The 23,087-nt window shown below is 36.9% G+C and overlaps 2 protein-coding genes across 2 annotated transcripts in view; one reads left to right on the plus strand and one right to left on the minus strand.

Annotated features, from left to right (window-relative positions):
• The window catches only part of btaf1 (BTAF1 RNA polymerase II, B-TFIID transcription factor-associated), a 28,100-nt gene extending 15,412 nt beyond the window's left edge, over positions 1 to 12,688 (plus strand). The window contains exons 18-38 of the mRNA XM_016561744.1: positions 12 to 186; positions 263 to 466; positions 1,306 to 1,741; positions 2,575 to 2,759; positions 2,841 to 2,994; positions 5,096 to 5,205; positions 5,321 to 5,522; positions 6,148 to 6,296; positions 6,487 to 6,639; positions 7,138 to 7,259; positions 7,368 to 7,535; positions 7,631 to 7,708; positions 7,799 to 7,928; positions 8,389 to 8,530; positions 8,716 to 8,846; positions 9,187 to 9,312; positions 9,397 to 9,549; positions 9,806 to 10,017; positions 10,124 to 10,283; positions 10,549 to 10,737; positions 12,516 to 12,688. Coding sequence (XP_016417230.1) covers positions 12 to 186; positions 263 to 466; positions 1,306 to 1,741; positions 2,575 to 2,759; positions 2,841 to 2,994; positions 5,096 to 5,205; positions 5,321 to 5,522; positions 6,148 to 6,296; positions 6,487 to 6,639; positions 7,138 to 7,259; positions 7,368 to 7,535; positions 7,631 to 7,708; positions 7,799 to 7,928; positions 8,389 to 8,530; positions 8,716 to 8,846; positions 9,187 to 9,312; positions 9,397 to 9,549; positions 9,806 to 10,017; positions 10,124 to 10,283; positions 10,549 to 10,737; positions 12,516 to 12,668 — 3,532 coding nt within the window. The 3' untranslated portion in view covers positions 12,669 to 12,688. The remainder of the gene's footprint in view (positions 1 to 11; positions 187 to 262; positions 467 to 1,305; positions 1,742 to 2,574; positions 2,760 to 2,840; positions 2,995 to 5,095; positions 5,206 to 5,320; positions 5,523 to 6,147; positions 6,297 to 6,486; positions 6,640 to 7,137; positions 7,260 to 7,367; positions 7,536 to 7,630; positions 7,709 to 7,798; positions 7,929 to 8,388; positions 8,531 to 8,715; positions 8,847 to 9,186; positions 9,313 to 9,396; positions 9,550 to 9,805; positions 10,018 to 10,123; positions 10,284 to 10,548; positions 10,738 to 12,515) is intronic.
• Positions 12,689 to 16,985: 4,297 nt separating this feature from the next.
• cpeb3 (cytoplasmic polyadenylation element binding protein 3) overlaps positions 16,986 to 23,087 on the minus strand; it is a 39,130-nt gene continuing 33,028 nt past the window's right edge. The window contains exons 8-11 of the mRNA XM_016561745.1: positions 20,725 to 20,852; positions 20,444 to 20,573; positions 20,152 to 20,333; positions 16,986 to 17,227 (exon numbers count right to left, since the gene is read on the minus strand). Of these exons, the coding sequence (XP_016417231.1) occupies positions 17,000 to 17,227; positions 20,152 to 20,333; positions 20,444 to 20,573; positions 20,725 to 20,852 (668 nt within the window). The 3' untranslated portion in view covers positions 16,986 to 16,999. The remainder of the gene's footprint in view (positions 17,228 to 20,151; positions 20,334 to 20,443; positions 20,574 to 20,724; positions 20,853 to 23,087) is intronic.

Here is a 23,087-nt window from a genome sequence, read left to right on the forward strand (position 1 = left end):
CGTTCTCCTAGGCTGTTGGGGGCGCTGTGCAGTTGTATTTGTGACCCACGGTTGAATAGCTCTTCTCAGGAACTCCGGCCTGCCGAGTCTCTAGCACAACTTTTACTGTTCCATCTCAATTCCAAATCGGCCCTGCAGCGGATTGCGGTTTCCATGGTGATCTGTGAGTGGGCAGGCCTTCAGAAGGTGAGAACGGGAGAGGGTCAATCTCAAGTTTATTTTGAAACATGTTAATGACTGTTAGTGCTGTCCTACATCACAGGAGTGTGAGCTGCTGTCCAGCGTGGTTCAGCCCCGATTGCTGGTCATTCTCTCAGAGCAACTCTACTACGACGAGATCGCAATTCCTTTTACTCGCATGCAGAACGAATGTAAACAGCTCATAGCGCTGCTGGCTGACGCCCACATTGACGTGAGAGAACGAATCAACTCCACTGTATTCACCGTTGATCAGGCTAATGAGCTGGTTAGTAGAAGACACTTAACAGATACAAAAACTACAGTTCTAAAGCATTCTTATTTAATTACAAGAATAAGGTCTGTTCTCACCAGTTAATCAATTACACTGTAATAATAATAATAATAATAATAATAATCATAATAATAATTATTAATGTTAAATGTTATCTTTATACTATTGTTATTACTACATTAATAAATAATATAATATTGGTAATACATTTATAATTGTTAAAATAATTATAATTATATTAAATATTATTTTATTTTTATTACAGTTTTTATTTATATTAATATAGTATAATATAATAATGGTTAAATATGATATATTTACATTATTATTGTTATTAGTACATTCATAAATAATAAAATATTGTGTAAAACATTTAAAATTAATCATTTCTAAAATTATTATATTTATATTTGTTATAGTTATCATTTATATTAAAATAGTGTATAATAATAATAATATGAAGTATACATTTATAATTTCTAAAATTATTATTTTATATTTTTTTTGTTATATTTTATTTATATTAAGTGTATAATAGTAATATAATTAAAATAAAGTATTATTATTGTTATTATTATTACATTTAACATGTGTAGAATTTATATAGATGTCAAAAGGATGCCAAAACTCTAGAGCTCTTTTCCAAAACCATGTGGCCTTTGTGAAGGCAATACCATAATGCTTTGTGATAATCTCAGCAGAAAAAAAAATCCATACATTTTCAGTAAGACAGGGGATAGCAAGGCAACTAAGTAGAGCCTGTATGTGTACTGTATGCCACATTGAATTAATGTCTCCAAAATGACTAGTTTTCATCCCCTAATTCTCTCTAGGTGACAACCATCTTCTCAGAATGCACCTCCTCTCTGAACCTCAAATCACGTCAGTTCCAGCTGCTGGACAGCAAAAGGTTGCAGGCTCGTTCCACTGTGTGCGAGACCAGTGCAGAGTGGCAGCAGCTGCAGCTGAGAGTTCATACCTTCACTGCCTGCGCTGTGGTTGGACTTGCCATGTTGCCGGATAAACTCAATCCTGTTGTCAGGCCCCTGATGGTGGCGGCCCGCCGCGAAGAGAACACGCTCGTCCAGGGTTATGCAGCCTCCAACATTGCCCGCCTGCTGCAGCTGTGCGCTGCCAGATCTCCCTGCCCGAATGCCAAGATCGTGAAGAATCTCTGCAGCTCGGTGTGTGTAGATCCAATGCTCACCCCTAGTGCTGCATGTCCTGTCCCGCCAGCTAGCACTCCAGCAATACAAGAGAGCAGTAAAGGTAAGAGAAAGACCGTATCTCCGATTTCCATATAACATATTTTCATTAGCTATATTTATGAAACATGATCAGACCGAATTTGTGCGTAAATTTACATTTACATTTAATCATTTAGCAGACGCTTTTATCCAAAGCGACTTACAAATGAGAACAATAGAAGCAATCAGACCAACGAGAGAACAACAGTATACAAGTGCCATGACAAGTCTCAGTTAGTCCAGCACAGTACACATAGCTAGGTTTTTTTATTTTTATTATTATTAATAGAATGGAACAGAATAGAATAGGTAAGTGCTAGTATTAATTAGTTGGTCAGGTGCTGGCAAAAAAAGATGTGTCTTTAGATGTTTTTTTGAAAATGGCTAAAGACTCAGCTGTTCGAATTGAGATTGGGAGGTCATTCCACCAGCCGGGCACAGTCCAGGAAAATGTCCGTGAGAGTGATTTTGTGTCTCTTTGGGATGGCACCACAAGGCCATCACTTGCAGAACGCAAGCTTCTGGAGGGCGCATAAGTTTGAACTGCTACCAAATTGTTTGTAAAGTGTCTCAATTTAATGGAACATTTAAGTGAAGTATTTATATTTGATTTCTACTAATTCTACTGTTAAGGTCCATTCTGGCCCATTTAAAATACATTTTATAAAATATAAAAAAAAACAAAAAACAATTTTTTTTTTAAAATTTGGCAATCATATTTGTTAATCATTGATAATGTCCAGAAAGAAATATTTTGGTGCATCCTATTTAATTTGCATGTTGCGGTTTAATTTTAAAATGTGAGCCCTGTTGTTTCAGGGGTTTTAGAGGTGTTGTATTTAATCTATCCTGCAGCATCTGTGGCAGAGAAGGATGCGATGCATCACATGGTGAACAAGTCAAAGGGCATCATCACCCTTTACCGGCATCAGAAAGCAGCTTTTGCCATCACCAGTAAGAGAGGACCCACACCAAAAGCCCCCAAAACTACCAACAATGACCTGCCCCTCGGAGGCAGCATTACCACAGAAACAGATGAGGTATTTACAGCATTATAATTAGCATCTTTACTGTGTTCTTTTCAGTGATCTCATATGAGTCGCTGTGTAATCCTAACCTAGAGCAAGAAGCCATGTCTTATCCAGAGGAGAGGGGCAGAGTTCTGCTTGATGACAGTTGCCAGGCATTTTGGTAAAGAGTTGACCAAAGCGTTGCCATATCTGTGGGAGTCCATGACCGGTCTGCTGAGGAATGCGCTGGATGCTCAGGGATTTGGTATGTCTGCTTTAACTTTGTTCGTAACCTTTTTTGTTTCCCCAGTGGAGTTTTTGATTAAAATGAATTGAGATTTATGAAAAGCTCTTTATAGTTCAGATTAATGTTTCTTAAAGTAGCAGTTCACCAAAAATAAAAAAAATATTAAAATGTGCTCACCTTCAAGGCATCCAAGATGTAGATGAGTTGAGAACAGATTTGGAGAAATGTAGCATTACATCACTTGTTCACCAATGGATCCTCTGCAGTGAATTGGTGCCGGAAAATGGGAAATAAGTGTTCCTTAGCGTGTTTGTAATAAATCCAATCAATAAGGCGTTTTCACTTTAAATCACAGCTTTAGGCCAAATTATGAGTCCGTAATCCTCCAGTTTCCCCACAGTTTCTTCCAGTGAAAAAGTCATTTTCCTGTTGTCCTCTCACATTAAAATTCGTATTTGAACTGTTTTCAGTTATAAACAGTGCTTGTGCATATGTCTCTCCTGATTCAGACAAGACAACTTTTTCCACTAGTGGAAGCAATATTATAGACGGAGGACTCATATTTCAGCAAATAGCAGCAGTTTGAAGTTTAAAAATGTTTTAATGATATATTTTGTGACAGTCAAAATGAAATAACTAAATTGCAATGAATTGTTCATCTGTCTTGCATTTATCAGTCATCATTTATTTGTGAAATCGCTCTGTGATCATTATCTACAAATATAAAAAATGTCAATATTTCTTGGATCTACAGTCATTTTTATAATGAACGAATTAAGATGATGACGTCTTTAGTCCAGCCCTTTTTACCTTTATCTGGCTGACGCGCATCACCCACGGCAAAATGGCGGCGGCAGCCAGGAGGCATTGAGTATACCTCGCGGAGCTCCTCTTGAAGACTCCCATAGCGATTTATTGTTTTCTCCGCGGCAAAAGTGTGTTCTGCGCTCTACTGTGATCGCACTTCCCGGATTAGGCAAAGGAAAGTATCCTCGACATTATGTGACTAGCAGACAGTCGTTGAGACACTGCAGGGAAAACAATGCAAGTGAGTAGTTCCAAAACCTGAATTGGATTAACGGAGTGGGAGCCTCCAGCCTTGTATATACCAGCGCCTAAGAAGTCCCGGGAAATGTGTACCAGACTATTAAAAAAAGGAGTCGTGAGTACAATTCAGACTGCTGTGGATGACTGTTTGACTTGACTGTTGACTGTTTTTGATAGGGGATTTTTTATTTTTATTTTTTTTTTGCTTCTCTTCTAATATTTTGACTCTTTGAACTATTTGCTGTGGATTGCTTACTGTTTGAGCTACTGCTTGGTTTTTGAACTGGACTAATATTTTTTTTTCTCTCCTCTTTTTGTAGCCTATTTTTTGGCTGGACAATTTTGAACTGATTTTGGTGTTTGTTTTTTTTCCCCTCTTTAATCAAAAGTCTTTATCAGACACTTTTTCATTTTCTCACTTCTGAATATACATATTTGAATGCAATTCTATGTGTCCTGTTGTGTTGAATGAGTTGTGTTTTCTATTGAAAGGTGATTATTATTGGTATTATTGCATTGATTGCTGGTGCAAAATCCTTACCATTAAGTTACGGGTTTTTTTATAAGACAAATCAGACTGCAAGAGATCTTTTGTACGTTTTCTCTACTAGAAACCTAATTACTGACAGAAATCCTGTCTGGCACCCCAGCAAAATACCCAAACAAAAGAGTGGGAAAACGTTACAATTTGTTCATTACAAACATGCAGCTTTTTTGTTTATTGTGGTGCCTTTATCATATTGAACTCATTCTGACGGCTCCCATTCACTGCAGAGGATCCATTGGTGAGCAAGTGATGTAATGCTAAATTTATTCAAACCTGTTCCAATGAAGAAATAAACTCATCTACATCTTAAATGGACTGAGGATAAATTTACATTTTTGGGTAAACTATTCCTTTAGTACCGGGGTGCCCAAACTCGGTCCTGGAGGGCCGGTGTCCTGCAGAGTTTAGCTCCAACTTGCCTCAACACACCTGACTGGAAGTTTCTAGTATGACTAGTAAGAGCTTGATTAGCTGGTTCAGGTGTGTCTAATTGGGGTTGGAGCTAAACTCTGCAGGACACCGGCCCTTCCAGCCAGTTGTTGAAGCAGGGAGACTCGGTTGCTCAGGAGCTTGTGAACTCTCTGCAGGTGCTGGAGGTCACAGCAGGAGCCATGTCCCAAGAACTCAACCCTTTAGTATGGACACACACACACACACACACACACACACTTACAACATTCAAGAACAACTAGTATCACTACATGAATAGTGGCAGTTTTAACCGGTCTCCTGTTGCCTCTATATATGCAGTTGATGGAGCAGTTGCCTCTCCTGTGCACCTGTCTGCAACATCCATACACAGCCGTACGTCACATGGCTGCGCGCTGTGTGGGCGTGCTCAGCAAGATCGCTACTATGGAGACCATGAATGTGTTCCTGGAACATGTGCTTCCCTGGTTGGGTGCTATTGATGACAGCACCAAGCAGGAGGGAGCCATCGAAGCCCTGGCCTGTATCCTCTGCATGTCACAAATGAAAATCAAGCTCTTTTCTTGTATTAAAAGTGCCTTTGTATTTCACGTAGGTGTTAAATTATAATGCTTCCTAAATTCTTAGAAATAGATTAAGGCATACTACCAGTTTGGGGTCAGTAAGATTATTATTATTATTATTAGTAGTAGTAGTGGTGGTAGTAGTAGTAGTAGTAAGAAATTAGGAAATTTTTCAGTAAGGATACATTTAATGGATTAAAATTGACATTAAATACATTTGTAATGTTATAAAAAAATTCTATTTCAAATAAATCTATTTTCATATAATGTTTCTTGAGGTGCAAATCAGCATATTAGAATGATTTCTGAAGGATCATGTGACACTGAAGACTGGAGTAATGATGCTGAAAATTCAGTTTTGCTGTCACTTTAAAATGTATTAAAATAGGAAACTATTCAATTGTAATATTTCATATTACTGTTTTTCCTGTATTTTTGATCAAATAAATGCAGCCTTGATGATCTTAAGAGACTTCAAAAAATAAAATCTTACCGACCTCAGACTTTCAATCACTAGTGTACAAACGTTTAAAGTGTGTACAGTGGCGTTCAGAACACAGATATCATCCTGAGCACAGCGTCCAGGTGTGATGGAGCAGTTGGATGTGGATATTGTGCCCTACATCGTGCTGTTGGTGGTCCCCGTGTTGGGCCGTATGAGTGACCCCTGTGACAGCGTGCGATTCATGGCCACGCAGTGCTTTGCAACCCTGATCCGACTGCTTCCTCTTGAGGTGAGCGATCAGTAACGAGCATAATCCAGCATTCATGCATCTCATATTTTCTAATAATGCAAGACTTTCAGCTGAGAGTTTGAGGGATGTTGAGGCATGTCTGTTCTCAGTCCGGTGGAACTCATCACTTTGTTGCATAACTTCTGTGCAGCTATTTTCCTTTTCATCTTAGTTTTTTTTTTTCTTTCAGGCTGGAATCCCAGACCCGCCGTCTATGTCTGAAGATCTAATTCGACAGAAGGCCAGAGAACGACACTTCCTCGAGCAGCTGCTTGATGGAAGGAAACTGGAAAATTATAAGATTCCTGTGCCCATCAAAGCAGAGCTCAGGAAATACCAACAGGTGTCTTTGCTTTTCACGATTCTGTCAATGGAAGTGTCTTTATTTTAATTTTTTGGCAAATCCAGAGATTGAAATGAGGCTAGTAACTGTAATTAACAAAAAGGTCTGACTAGTGCTGGGCGGTATGACCAAAAATTGATATCACAGTATTTTTCAAAATTATACCAGTTTCACGGTACATGACGGTATTTTTTTTCATGCATGACCGGGTGTTAACCATATTTTCTACTGATTGAGAGAGGAAATACTGCAGTATATTGACTTAGAATGCCCTATTTTACTGTCATGATGAGTGAATATTGTCAAAAAATACCTCACTAAATAGTGACTAACGTGACATACACTATTGCGGTATTTTAAAAATTCATATCATAACAAAAATAAACATAGGTATTCAGTATGAACCGGTATACCGCCCAGCACTAGGTCTGACTGCATAAATTGCTGGTGATTTGAATCGGACTTTGTTTCTGAACTTCGTCCTGCTCTCTTTTGTAGGATGGAGTGAACTGGCTGGCATTTTTGAACAAGTACAAGCTTCATGGGATCTTGTGTGATGATATGGGTCTGGGTAAGACCCTACAGTCTATCTGTATTCTGGCAGGCGATCATTTCCTCAGGTACACCCCAAACCAACTTTATCCTTCCCGGGGCTTTGCAGCATTTCTATATAGTTAAAATGCAAGACTTTATTTGACCTGCTAAACTGTGTTGCTGCATGTGTGCAGGGCTCAGGAGTACGCCAGGTCAAAGGCTCCCGACTGTTGCCCTTTGCCCTCCATAGTTGTGTGTCCACCCACCCTGACAGGACACTGGGTGGATGAGGTCGGGAAGTTCTGCTCTAAAGAGTATCTCAATCCTTTGCACTATACTGGCCCCCCTACGGAAAGAGCATGGTATCATCATAAGAAATTGCTTGTTAAATAAATATTGACTTTAATAAAAATTTAATAGGAAATGCATGTGCAATTTTCTGTTTCATTCTATGCAGGTTGCAGCACCAGGTGAAGAAACACAATCTTGTTGTTGCCTCGTATGATGTCGTTAGAAATGACATTGACTTTTTCAGGTAACAACTTGTTAGTTACATGTTTATAATTCTTCATATACAGTGGGATGAAAGAAAGTGTCATTGTTTCAATGTTATTTTCTCATACAGGGATATTAAATTTAATTACTGTATCCTTGACGAGGGTCACGTCATAAAGAATGGAAAGACCAAACTTTCTAAAGCGATCAAGCAGTTAACTGCCAACTACAGAATAATCCTCTCAGGAACGCCCATTCAGGTGAGAATTGAACTCTTGGATGGCTTGTATACGGTACTGTTCAAAAGCTTGGGGTCAGTAAAAACAATAATATTGGCAAAGGAGAATGCTCAGAAGACATTACTCCAGTCTTCAGTGTCACATGATCCTTCAGAAATCGTTCTTTTGATGCTCAAGAAACATTTCTTCTTATCAGTGATTAAAACGATGCATTTTTTTTTAGAATTCATTAATGAATAGAAAGTTCATAAGAACAGCATTCATTTGAAATAGAATTATAAATGCCTTTCTGTCACTTTTGGTGAATTTAATGTCTTTGCTGAATAAAGTATTCAGTTATTTAAAAAAAATCTTACTGACCTAAACCTCATGATAGTGTGCCTTTTTAGATTTTGCTGACATGTACATGAATTTTGGCTAAACCAGTCAAGTTTGAATTTGACAAGCTAATGCCTGTACTTGTGTTTTCCTGTCTCTGTAGAACAATGTTCTGGAGTTGTGGTCTCTCTTTGACTTCCTGATGCCAGGCTTTCTTGGCACTGAGCGTCAGTTTGCTGCCCGCTACGGGAAGCCCATCCTCGCCAGTCGAGATGCTAAAAGTTCCTCACGTGAACAGGAAGCAGGTGTGATTTATTTTTATTTTTTTTACATCTCTGTCTCCTCATTGTAGGACTACAGCCTTCTCAGTCGGAAGCTTTTCTTCAACCTTTTATGCTTCGTACTAAGGGAATCACTTAGACTGTACCCTATTATAAGACTATGAAGGATTCTTTACGTTGTGAAAATAATGTTTTGATGTGTTTTTCAGGTGTGCTGGCAATGGAAGCGCTGCATAGACAGGTTCTGCCCTTCTTACTGAGGAGAATGAAGGATGATGTGCTTCAAGATCTGCCACCCAAGATCATACAAGATTACTACTGTAACCTCAGTCCTCTACAGGTACAAAGCACAGGATGTTTATCATGGATGTGGCTGGTGATCACAGCAAGATTCTGTGATTTCATTGTGTCAGAGGGGATCTGTACAGTGCCACTACAAACCGTGCATAGTTCACTTTAGCTTTCTTAGTAGCAATCAAAAAACATTAAAACCCTTCAGTTAATATGAATTCAATTTCTTATTCTATTAAAAAAGAATTTTTTTTTTTTAAATTATTAGTTACATAATAGATAAACAGACAAACTGAATGCACATTAGGGATGTAACGGTATGAAAATTTCTTATCACGATTATAGATTAGTTACATATAACTTTTGTTCTTTCACCTGTGCCTGCTCAGGTTCAACTGTATGAGGACTTTGCAAAGTCTCGTGCAAAGGTGAACGTGGATGACGTTATTTCCACTGCGTCTATGCAAGAGGAGGAAGAGAAACCCAAATTAAAGGCCACCGGACACGTCTTCCAGGTTGATCCCAGGAAGTCTTATAAGAGCACAAGATCATCCTCCTCTCAGTCGAATAGTCTGTAATGTTTGTGTTGGATGTTTCAGGCTCTGCAGTATCTGAGGAAGCTGTGTAATCACCCAGCACTGGTGCTGACCCCTCAACACCCAGAGTACAAACACATCACAGAACAGCTGAGCAGCCAGCACTCCAACCTCAGAGACATTCTGCACGCCCCAAAACTCTCAGCCCTCAAACAGGTGCGTCCACTTATCTATACTTTTTTTTTAATATATCATTGAAATCAGCCAATATCATTCTTAAAAATTCAAATTTTTAAGCCAATTGATTAATAATTAATATCAGCCAATATTGAGTTTTTATTTTTTTTAATCAGCCACATTTGTAAATCCTTTTTTTCCATTTTCGTCAAATGATCATCAAATGCCATCTAGTGTAAAATACAAACAGACAACACCGTAGTAACAGCAGCATGTATTTATTTTTGCTCTGTAGCTGCTGTTGGACTGTGGACTGGGTTCTGCTGGAGCAGCTGATGGCGGCACAGAGGCTGTGGTGGCCCAGCACCGCATTCTGATCTTCTGCCAGCTGAAGAGCATGCTGGACATCGTGGAGCAGGATCTGCTCAAAGCACAGCTACCCACAGTCACCTACCTCAGGCTGGATGGAAGCGTTCAGGCCGGCCTCAGACACTCCATAGTCTCTAGGTGAAACAGCCACGCAAACTACCCTGGAAATATTTCATCTAATGGGCAGTTCGATGTGGGTCGCTATATGGGATTTATTATTATAATTTTTTTTTTCCTTCTACAGGTTCAATAATGACCCATCCATAGATGTTCTGCTGCTCACTACCCATGTGGGTGGGCTAGGTTTGAATCTGACTGGAGCAGATACCGTTGTGTTTGTGGAGCATGACTGGAACCCCATGAGAGACTTGCAGGCCATGGATCGAGCACACCGAATAGGACAGGTATGGAAGAATTGTTTTGTTTTGGGTGTGTGCGTGTGTGTTTCTGTTTTGCTTTTTTTATTAATGTTTCGTTGTTCCCTTTTTTTTGTAGTTACCCACTTCAGTATTCATTTATTAATCTCGTGACATTTCCACAAAAATCACATTCTGTCTTGTCTATTTATACTTAAGTCATGTTGCAAAAATAGGGAAAAATCTGATTTTTGGGCCACATGTAAACTGTGAACCTTTGCATTCATACCACATGCATGTCTGTGTGTTTCAGAAACGTGTGGTGAATGTGTATCGTCTCATCACACGGGGCACGCTGGAGGAGAAGATTATGGGTCTGCAGAAATTTAAGATGACCATTGCAAATACAGTCATCAGCCAAGAGAACGCCAGCCTGCAGACCAGCACTCCAACCTCAGAGACATTCTGCACGCCCCAAAACTCTCAGCCCTCAAACAGGTGCGTCCACTTATCTATACTACCAAAACATGCCCTTGTTATATTTGTTGTTATTTATTTGTTTTATATATATATATATATATATATACAGTATATACAGTATATAGCCTAGCTTTATTATGTTTTTCTCCGCTGGCAGAAGTGCTGCAGGTGCATGATGTGATATGACCATGTGAATCCTCATGTTCTGTTGTTTGCTGCTTTTTGCGCATGTAAGGAAAACTTGAAATCGCATCATATGACCCCTTTAAATTTAGTTGTATCAAATTTAAGGCCTTAAAAAGTCTTAAATTGTACAAGAAAGTCTTAATTATGATTTCAAGATTGTCTTAAATTTGGGGACGGAAAGACCAGAATAGCGATATGCTGAATGTGACGATTAAACTTAAAAAGGCTATGAAATATGAGCGCTGCAGGTTCAGAGTCTGGTGCTGTGCTGCTTTGTGTTCTGCTGTTACCGGGGAAACAGTGATATTTCTACCAAACGCTCCACCTGCTGTCAGAATGAATGAGCATTTTGAATGTGCTGTTTTTTTCTTCCAAAGTCAGCATGATTCCAAATGTGATATTGATTTTATACAACAGTTCAATATTTGGTGTAACAGAATATGTTGACATGCTTTAATGTTCAAAAAACACATTATTTTTCAAATACTGTACATTATTGTAGGTCTTCTATGCCCCGCCTCTCTCAAACGCTTCGTTTTCTACAAAGTCCCTCCTTCCGTCAAGCGCAGTCTGCTCTGATCGGCCAATCACAATGCACTGGGTCAGCTGGCCAAACACCACAAGCACGCGTCGGAAATGTAACGCCCCTTACCATAATCGCGAGCTTCATCTTTCAAAATAAATGTAAAGACGGTAAATAATGTCATTAGTTTTACCATCAGTTCAAGCCCGAAAGGGGAACAGAGTCGCGTGACAGACACAGTGATGATTTAAGGTACCTTTTCATTTTTAAAATAATTTCAAACATCCATTTTCAATGTTTTATGTTTAAAATGTCAAAACATTATTTATGCATTTGTAACTGCAGGTTAAAGTATTTCATGTCCCTCAGAGCTGCGTTAAACAGTGTGTAAATGCATCTAAATGCCACTTCTAATGCAGCCTCTGTGTTTCCTCTGCATTGCAAAGATAAATTTTGTTGATACTGATTTAATTTGCTTGGTAACAACTCAAATGCAAGAATTTGACTCAAAAGATGGTGCACACTTTTAGAAAAAATGGCTTAAAGGTAAAAATGCCCATAAAACTTGTTGGAAATTATTAATTTCTAGGGATGTAACGATTCACTCAACTCACGATTCGATTCGATTCGATTCACGATTTTTTTTATTATTTCTTTTTTTTTACAAAATGAGATTTAAGACAAATTATAAATTAAATGTGTCCTTTTATTATTGCTTGGACAAAATGCTGCACATTTCTTTGTGAAATTGAAATATAACACTATATATACTAATATAGAAATGGCTTAAAGGTAAAAATGCCCATAAAACTGGTTGGAAATGATTAATTTCTATCACCTGCTGTGAACTGACCACACAGAATATGAAGAATATCAAAAAATTCAGGAGTCAGCTGTCGGCACAATTAGAGATGAGATATCAGCACAATAACACACTCGGCAAAATATTGTCTAATTATCGTTATCGATAAAATCATGAGGCAGCGCTGCCCTAAACGCTAGTTTTCCACATGAATATCTGCACATACATTAATTGAATACCAGGGATTGACAAATGCACATTCATACTGATGCTTGGTGTTGATGTTTAGGATAATAAAGCAGAGAAGAGCGAGGCGGCAGCGTCGTCATCCTCTGGTCAAGCCAGTATGAAGTCTGTTCTGGATGGGCTGGGCGACCTGTGGGACCAGCAGCAGTACGAGAAAGAATACGACCTGGACAGCTTCATGCACTCACTTAAATGAGCCCAGTTCAACATGCACAACCAGAAATGACTTGAAGCCGTCTGATTGGACAAACGGAGAGATGTGCGCAAGCACTGTAGCCTTAAACACTCCAGTCTAACGCTCGTCTTACAGCTCTTCCTCTTCCTGTAGGTTCTTACAATTCGCTCGAGATTTGAGATCTAAAACTGTCCGTTATTAATGCGTCACTGGAGGAAGTCTTTAAGCTAATCTTACAAAGTTGAGTGTTGTACAGATGACAACATTTGAACCTCAGGATTTCCAGAACTCACCATCAGTATCCGTGATGACAGTATTTCAGAAATGAATGAAGGGAGCTGGTGAGACCAGAACTGGAACGCACTGAAACGCTTCCACAGAATGACTTTAACGGTTCATCCAGACCACTAGGAGGCGCTTGACTAACTCCTGTAGGATTATGAAGGGCTTGTAGCTGCTGCTCCATCAGAAGTCTTACATGCACTGACTGAGATCTTTAGGTACAGCTGGAAGAGCAGCAGGACAATGGCCTCGGAAACATTGTAGAGTTTTAAAAGGAAAAGATAAACTAAATATTTCTGTTATTTGCCTTTTTTGGGTAAGCTGGTAGAATTTTAATAAATTCTAACGAGCTCTCTTTAAAATGCCTTGTCTGTGTCTGTCTGCATTTATGGAGTATTTAAATGTCATGTATTACAGAATTAATTGAAGTGTGTATATAATATGCCAATATGTACATTATGCCAAAATAAATAAAATAAAATAATCCATCTAGCAAATTACACCAAAAAAAAAACAAAAAAAACATGACACTTAGATGCTTCATTATATCTGGTATAGCTGCTCATGTTTATATGTTATTTTAATGTATTATTTTTAAACAGCAGCCAGGTAAAATTACATTGCAAGAGCCCTCCAAAAATTCAGCCACTGAAACCGGTAAAAAAATATACAGGCCATGTATTTTTTTTTTTGCAAAAAATATCTAAAAAATAATGAAAAAATTTCTCAGTACAAAGGCTACATTACTACTGGAAGGTACTAGCACGTCGAGTAAACACAGTAGAAAATGATTTTAGTGAATCACAATGCTCGCAATGAAAATAAAGCTGAATGAAATTTTTCTTTTTTACAAACAGTACAAACAGTATTGCACATTACAACAAAGAGGTTCTCAGCCTTTAAAAAAGGGACTAATTCAAGTCTCGGGTGAGTAGAAGGCCACCACATCAGCGACGACGCATCTGGGGCTTGAAAGTTGAAACGTTTCATATCTTTCCAGCTTCCCAAATGAACATTCTTTTCTCTCCATCTTGCCAAAAATCATAACTATTCTGTTATCCCGAAACGAACAAATCGGGGCATGTGCGCTTTACAAAACAAAGGGGAACACATCATTTCACCAAACATAAAAATATAACGAACAGAAGATTTTCAGCATAGGTCTGATTGCAAATATATAAAAACTAAGTAGTATGTTTATAAGCACCTGACGGCCTGTTGACCCTATAGAATATATATATTTATGTCAAATATATATATTTTATAATAGTAATAAGATCAGATGTTTGTTTGTGGAACGCTGTGCTGTCGCAGCAGGGACAGCTTCCTACAGTATTAAAATAATACAGCTCGAACTCCTTCAGTTGTTTTTGTTTTTAATAGTTTTTTTCCAAAAATAAAAGTAAAAGCAAATAAGCATGACAAAAATAAAATTAAGCATCTGTTAAATCTTTTTTTTCTCTCTAGCAGAATTAAATTAATATATATATAGTCTTTATTTGAATAAACTTACTTAGAAAATATCAATCTCTCTCCTATTATATTTCAAAATTGAGGTATTGCAAAAGATTAGTCAGTCAGAAAGCACACATTTTTCTATTTAAAAAACAAAACAAAACAACGCTGACTGTTCAACCATCCAAATACAAAGAGTAGTGCATAACAAATCTACTACACAGAAGGAACAAACAGAGAAAAATCTGGGCAGGGAAAGAAATATCTCAAACACACCCAGAATTCACCATCATTGGGATCAGGGTTACCCACAATCCTTTTTCTCCATCGGTACAAAAGTATTGTTCGCGTGTGTCGTTTTTTCAGACTAACGAACTAAACGTGCCAACCTAAAGCTGGCCGTTTTTTTTTTTTGACTCTCGAAAAAAAAAGCAGCCAAGACGCGAATCTGGATATAAATGCAGCGGTTACGTGAGGTAATTCCGCCCGCCGTATCTCTAAATTAGGTAACGTTAAGTGATTTCGAGCCAGTGTTCGCTTATTCTCCCAGAGTCACCGGTCGGACACAGTATTGTGAATCGTCGGCGAGTAACGTAGTGTAATTGGTCGTTTCGAGTCGGACAGCTCTTTGGTTCTGGCGGGACGCTAACTAGCAGAAGTGGACCGTATGTTTACATACGCTAGTTTCACAGGACGTTCCATGTCAGACATCAATAACAGTTCAAGCGAATCACAGTTCTAGGCGTCGTCTAACCGAACTACATAGTGTATAAAAATTGCACAATTCTATGAACAATCACTGCAAAAATGACTTCACCTGTTAGAAGACATTTCGCTAGAAGATCCTACATCTAACTGGGTTGAGCGGTTCTGTCATCCGGCTGGTCTCAAGTTTTTTCTTTTTTTTTTCTTTTTTTCGCAGTAGGCCTATTCCTGTCATGCCCAGTTTGTGCCCTGTGGAAGCTTATTTCTGCCAAAAAATAAAAGACTTTTTAAACTCACAATTCTGAGTTTATATCTCACAACTGTGAGAAGTTGAACTGTAATTGCAAGTTTATAAGAAATAAACGTGCAATTCTGAGAAAAGTCAGAATTGTGAGATATAAACAAAAAAGTCAGAATTATGCAAAGAAAAAAATTTGTGAGCTTGCGAGTTTCCACCATGGAATACAAAAAAAATTAACAATTCTGACTTTGCCAAAAAATAAATACAAACAAAAATAAATAAATACAAATCAGAAGACAATAAAAAAGAATAAAAAATAAAGAGGTAATTGCGACTTTTTATCTCACAATTCAAAATTTTTTCTCTAAATTTCGAGTTTATATCTCACAATTTAGACTTTTGCTTTAGGTTTATCTCGCAACTGTAATTTGACATCTTGCAATTCTACGTTTATATCGCACAATTCTGACACTTTTTTTCTTCACAATTTTGAGAAGAAAAGTCAGGATTGTCAGATATAAACTCTCAATTGTGAGAAAAAGTCAGAATTGTGATCTTGTTTTTGCCATGGAATACAAAAAAATGTAACAAACTTTTTATCTAACGATGCTGACTTCTTTTCCTCGTAATTGCGAGTTTATATCTCAGAATTCAAACTTTTCCCCGCTCACAATTCTGAATTTGTCAATTTTTCCCCTCACAAGTCAGATTTGTGAGATAAAAAGATGCAATTAGCTTTTTTATTTCTGATTCTGTGGAGGAAATAAGCTTCCGTAGTGCTCCACATCGCTCACCCATTGTGGGGGAAATGAAAGTGAGACCCGATTTTACAGCATGCATCGCAGACTCATTTGACATGCAGTTTCGGAGAGACCCTTCGGAGCGCTCGTTCGCCTGAATAAAGTATGACGGTATGGACTCATACCATGGATTTAGCAGCAAAAGCTATTGCAGCATTACATGAAGATAATACTAAAAACTCGTAAAAAATTAAGCCTAAAAAACCGAAGCGAACAGAAAGAGATGCATGCATGAGGTATTACTATTCATTTCAACATGGAGAGCAAATGGCGTTTTACTCTTAATAACGCAAGTTTTTTTTTTTTTTTTTAACAGCTCACTTAAACATGATTTTCGTAATGAATTCATTTTACCTTTTAGTAACTTTTTTTGTCGTCATCTAGGGGGGAATTTCCTACCACTCTGTTTTTCACAATAAGTGCATGCTTCTTTAAAACGTCTGACACCCAAAATGTATTATCTATGTGTATATAGATAAATACAGCCTTTTTGTAAATGCACTGTATATATTATATATATATATATATATATATTTTTTATTATTTAATCAAAACAACCCAACTGTCTCACACTGCCTAATGTTACCTACATGGAGCACTAAAGCGATCAAACGAAGGATAATGAGAGAATTAAAGCACAACATCCTGACAAGTGTTAACATCGACTGTTTGTGCCAAAGTGCAACGTTTGAGCACGCAGACTCAAAATTCATATTTTCCTAAGTGTTTGTAAGCAGAGAATATAGTGGACAGAGATACCATGATATTTGTTTTCTAAAACAAACGATGAGGGTGGAGATCCGTGTGCGGTCACTGGTCATGGTGTTGAAGGTGTTGGGTGGGTGGAGAGGGTGTTGTGCCGCTTGCCATCAGCTCCAGTGGAAGGACACATGCCGAGGTCGATCTCCGCCCTCCTTCACCAGCGGTTTGTGGAACTCTCGGCCGGCGCGCGAGTGGATGCTCGCCCAGCAGTACTCGCAGTAATACTGCAGACAGGTGACGTTGGCACAGAAAAAAGGGGCGAACTTTCCTCCGCAGCGAGCGCCCTGACATTCATCGCACATCTGATCGTCCAGCACGTACGGCTTCACCTCCACCTGTGGACATGGGCAGAGAGAGCGATTATACGTTTCTAAAAACACATACATATAGACGGTTTTAACGGAAACAACATAAATAAACGTTACTGCACATGCACGCTTTTGTGGCCCAAACTTAACTTCCGGTAGACTTTCGCAAAGAATCAATAACAACAGTAAGGTCCCTCTACAGTAGACTATTTCTGATTACAAGCAAAATATGTTTGCTGCGTAGTAATATAAAAACACCAGCGCTACATTTTGATTTTGAAACGCGCAGTGTTCATGTTTATTCAGCGAAGTCAAAGCCTTTTGGAAAATCTATTTGTGGTGGTCTGTTTTGATATTGTGGCGAGCCGCCACAAATAAATCAATGTATGGGAAACACTGCATCCCACAGCAAAAAACCTGAGCCCAGCTTCAGTCTACTCATCACCTCAACTTTAAATGCATTGGTAGTCGGCGCCACTGGCCAGACCAATAAACCAACACAGACCGGAAGTGTGCGTGTGTGCCCGATGAAACCGTCTAGAAGTAAAACTGTTCGAATGTTTGGGGTTAGCAAGTTTTTTTTTTGGGGGGGGGAAATTAATACTTTTATTCAGCAAGGATGCTTTACATTGATCAAAAGTGACAGTAAAGATATTTATGTTACAAAAGCTGTCTATTACAAATAAATGCTGTATCACACAGACAGACAGACAGACAGACAGAATGCATGAACAGGTTTATATATATTTATTCATCATATATTTATTTATATTTTTTAGATATGATATATAAAAATCTTATAATATTATTATATATAATTTAACAATATTTAAAATATGAAACGGTAATACTAACCGTGGGGTATTTTATCACGATTTATCGTCAGACCGGTAATCGTTACATCCCTAATGCACATATATAAATATATAAACTGATTTATATATTTTTATTCATCATATATTATGTATAGTATTTATATTATATATACATTTATATTATAAGTGCTGTCAATCGATTGAAAAAAATTTTACTAATTAATCACATATTTTTCTGAAATTAATCTAGATTAATCATGATTAATCCCACCTGACATTAAAGATTTTAAATATACTTTTTTATTTCTATAATTTTACATTCAATCTTCAAATTAAATGTAGAAAAAAGATAAGGACAGCATATTTTTAAAAAGATGTTTAATAGCATCTTTTTTTTTATGACTGAAGGCGAGTGTCGCTGGTACCAATACTACTGTTGTCTCTATGAAATAGTTTTTTCCCCCTAATATTTAACCATTAACTATATTTTATGCTGACTTTAACATTACAGTAGAATTGAGAGCTATCAATTTTAACATTTATTAGACTTTAAAAAAGAACAAACAAAATAACACCTTCTAATTTAGGTGAATTTAAAATAATCTTCACATAAACCCATTATAATAAATGTCATTCCTGTGCCCCTCAGCAAGTAGGAAATATAGAAGCAGCAGTTGTGAGTGGGTTGTGAGCCAACCCTAGCTCCGCCCCTGCGTTAAATATTTTTAACGCCGTTAAACTAGAAAAATGAATCGCCTGCATTAACAGGCTAATTTTGGCAGCACTCCTTTTCTATATAGTTTGTAATGTTTACATATTTTAGTAATATATATGTAATATTTAAGATTATAATTTTTTTTGTTTTATATATTTAGATAGAAGAACTAAATGCATTAACGGGTTTAACAAAGCAAACTTAAAATCTCTACATTTACCCATCAAACCTTGCTAACTACCCCCTAAGAATCACTGTGGTAGATGATGTCTACTACTGACTTTAGTTTCTAAATTCACATTTACACTAACAGCTCAAAATGAACTAGTATTTGAGGATGTGTCATGTAGATGGAGGGGTGATTCTGGTGAGCATCTAGTTTTAGTCCAGTGGCCATCAGCTATTTACTTCTGAATAACATTCCCAAAACAGTCCAGTAAGTCCAGTGTGTACATATGCGCACAGGAATAGCATGGAGCTATAATTAACAAACGCCACGTCTGAGACTTCAAATGGCTGTCAGGCCTCCAGAAGCCCATGGTCATGTTGATTACACACAGTCTGCTCTGGGGTTTCCACAGTCTGTATTGTTGGCCGTATGGAAACGGCCTGCAGGAAAACCACGGTACAGAAACTGCCACTATGCAATCACATCACAATTACAGTTAAAAAAGTACAGTATAAACCTCTTCTGGGACTCGTCTAGTCAATACGGCATTCATAGCATTCTGCAAATTTTTTAAATGGCCCATGATTATGCAGATTTACAGTTTGTAAAGAGTCTTTGACACCACTGCTCTTCAGTGCATCTCATGCAAACAGTCTGGTAAACTCTGGCTGTGTTTTGAAAGGTCAAGCGGCGTCAAAGTTCAAATCGTTTCAAGTAAAATGTCACATTATAAAGTGTTGCTGACTGTATCGCTGTAGCTTAATGCTTCATTGTATAACGTTCAGTGCACTAGGACCAGTGTTATTTTAGTATAATTGAGAGACCACTATAGTTTTTAATCAATATTTTGAATTAGTTTTTATTTTTATATTTTTGATTTTATATTTATATTTTTTTGTAGTTATTTTTATTTTATATTTACATTTTATATATTTTTTCCATTTCATTGTAATTTTAGTTAAAATTTAAGTAATTGTATTGTGCTTTTGTTATTTTAATTATTGTTTTTAATATCAATAGTTTTTATTTCAGTTTTAATATTTTAGTACATCAACGTAAACTAAACATACATACATATACATATATATTTTTATTTTTACTTTATTTCAGTATTATTTTATTTCATGTATTGTCATTTTTATAGTTTTAGATTTATTTTCATAACCCTGATTAGGAGTTATGAATAGAATTTTGCTATTAAATCAGCTGTCTTCTGCATCGTGTAGAATGACAAACATTGCAGCTCACTCACCCGTTTGTCAATGTCATTATGCTGCAGCTGGACAAATCTGGCGCTGATGGCAGCGATGTAGCTCTGCTGATTGGAGAAGGCCACTCGGCCCGCACCTTTAGGGTATTTGAGTTCTGGGTCAGTGTCAATGCCGGCGTAACACACACCTCCATACAGTCGGTCCATGATCATAGCCAGCTCCACTAAACACACACAGAGCAGAAACACGCCATTATACAGAATATGATGGTAATGCACAAGATTACAATAAATGACATATTAAAAATTTGGGAGGACAACAAGAGAGATTCACCTGCTCGTAGAGGTCGTGGAACGCCTCCCACAAAAATGGTCTTGCGTGGGTCGAGAGGCTGAGAGCCATCCATCACGAAATCACTGTCACTCAGGTTCCACGGGCGAATCTGGACCTGAGAACGAAAAACTGTTCATCTCTAGCAGAAATTCAATGCAACAGGTATGTTTTAAGACCTAGTAGGGCCAAACTAGTTTTCTGTGAGAAAGTGATTTTGTGCATCTCAAATCTACCCTGTAAATTATATTAGCTTATTACACCAATTATTATTTATATATAACCTGCAGAAGGAAGAGCATGAGAGATGAGACAATCTCTGGCTGCACAGAGTCAGACTGCAGCCAAGACCAGAAGAGCTCAGAACACAGGAAGCACATAACCGCTGCTGACGGCAGACACTGAACTGAGTCTGCATGTGGAGGAATAAAGACAACCAGTTTGAAACTAACAGTAACCATTCACTCATTCTGGTGATCAGAGGACTTAATCTCATGATGCATATGTAAATACACACTTAACATGCATTTAGAGAGCACATATGCGGTCTGTGAATTCCTGACGTCTATCATTCTCAAGCCCTTCTGAAGGAGTGTTTTTCCTCTATAACACTGCAGTTTGACAACATCAGGATCAGAGCCAGCAGAAAGACCAGAGGGAAGAAAAGAACAAGGCATTCTGCCGCAGGGAAAGAGAGTAAACGAGTGTAAGGAGTCGAAAGAACAGAGAAATATCAACAACCTTGGGAAATTTAGTCAAAGGCATCAAAAGAAATCAGAGGAGTGTGTTGAGAGAGATTCATGAACAAGCATCAGATTTAAGAGTGCCAGAGGTTTCATCATTACAGCTTAAATATAATAAATAAATAAATAAAAAGTAATTTCAGATTGGATTATTCTACTCAATTAGAGATTATGATGAATGATAAAGATGTCTGAAAGAAATGTGTCTTCATGGAATTATTAAAAGTAAACATTTAAATATAATATTAAATATACTTAAATTAAAATATATTTAATAATAATAATTATTATTATCTCCTGAGTTTAAATATAATAACTAAATCCCTAAAAATACATTCAGATGGGATTATTCTAGTCAATTAGAAATTATGATGAATAATAACAAAGATATTTGAGAGATTTTTGTCTTCATGGAATTATTAAATCATGTAAAGAAATTTAAATGTAATAACATGCATAAATATATAATTAAATATATTTTACATACTAAATATATTTTTAAATATATATTTAAAACTATGTTTTAACTTAATAAATTATTTACCATTTTTATGCTTGCAAAAAAACAATTAATCAGAATAAGCAGCAACTTTTGAATGGTTTGTAGTAAAAACAATGGCTTTTGTTATGCTTGTTTTGTCTTCATGGAATTATTAAATCATGTAAAGAAATTTAAATGTAATAACATGCATAAATATATAATTAAATATATTTTACATACTAAATATATTTTTTAATATATATTTAAAACTATGTTTTAACTTAATAAATTATTTACCATTTTTATGCTTGCAAAAAAACAATTAATCAGAATAAGCAGCAACTTTTGAATGGTTTGTAGTAAAAACAATGGCTTTTGTTATGCTTGTGTAATTCCTGCATCCTCCAGCAGGGGCTAATTGGACCATGTTAACCAGCTAAACCTTGGCTTCACTTCCTTCCTGCTTTCCAGCTGGTTTCTGAACAGAAGGAGCTCTTAAATAAATCTCAGCGTTACTGATAAGCGTATAACAGCACCTGAAGAAGGCATTTAACCCTATTTAATGTGTTTCGAGCCTCAGCGCTGACCTCAGCCCTGCCCACTGTGAGTCATGATGCTTTACACAACACTGGACGGAAAAATGACCAGCATCTTCCATTCACTCAGTCTGGATCAGTGTTTCATATGAGCTGGAGGAACAATGAGCACATCTGCAAACAGCAGTTACACACGGTGACTGGACAGCGCAGGCATGAGGACTACTGCAGTCCAAATAAATAAAATCCATAAGTGCAGACCATTTTACAGAGCAGAAATCTCATAAATGAAGAAAAATACAGTGGCCTCAAAAAGTACTTGGACACGTACACCGTTCTTAATGTGTGAAATCACTGCATTATATAACAAAACATCAAACCATGTGACTTTTTTTTCATAATAACCTCACCAGACATTTTCATCACGGAGCACAGGACTTTTAACTATAAAATTCTAGAATTTTTTTTAATTAATTTAATTCATTTTTAATTAATAGCATATATGACACATGGATTTCTTTCATTCAGTTAAATATTTTAATTCAAATTCTTTACATAATAATAATAATAATAATAACAACTTCATTAATAATAATTTAATTCAATATAATCATTATACATTTTTATATACAGTCATGGCCAAAAATATCGGCACCCTTGGTAAATATGATCAAAGAAGGCTGTGAAAATTAATCTGCATTGTTAATCCTTTTGATCTTTTATTAAAAAAATTAACAAAAATCTAACCTTTCATTGGATAATAAGAATTTAAAATGGGGGGAAATATCATTATGAAATAAATGTTTTTCTCATATAAAAAACCAATGTGCCAATGTGTATTAGAGAAAAACATTTATTTCATAATGATATTTCCCCCCATTTTAAAT

The sequence above is a fragment of the Sinocyclocheilus rhinocerous genome, unplaced genomic scaffold (assembly GCF_001515625.1).
Source record: "Sinocyclocheilus rhinocerous isolate Xijiao unplaced genomic scaffold, SAMN03320098_v1.1 scaffold1069, whole genome shotgun sequence".
Classification (NCBI taxonomy): Eukaryota; Metazoa; Chordata; class Actinopteri; order Cypriniformes; family Cyprinidae; genus Sinocyclocheilus; species Sinocyclocheilus rhinocerous.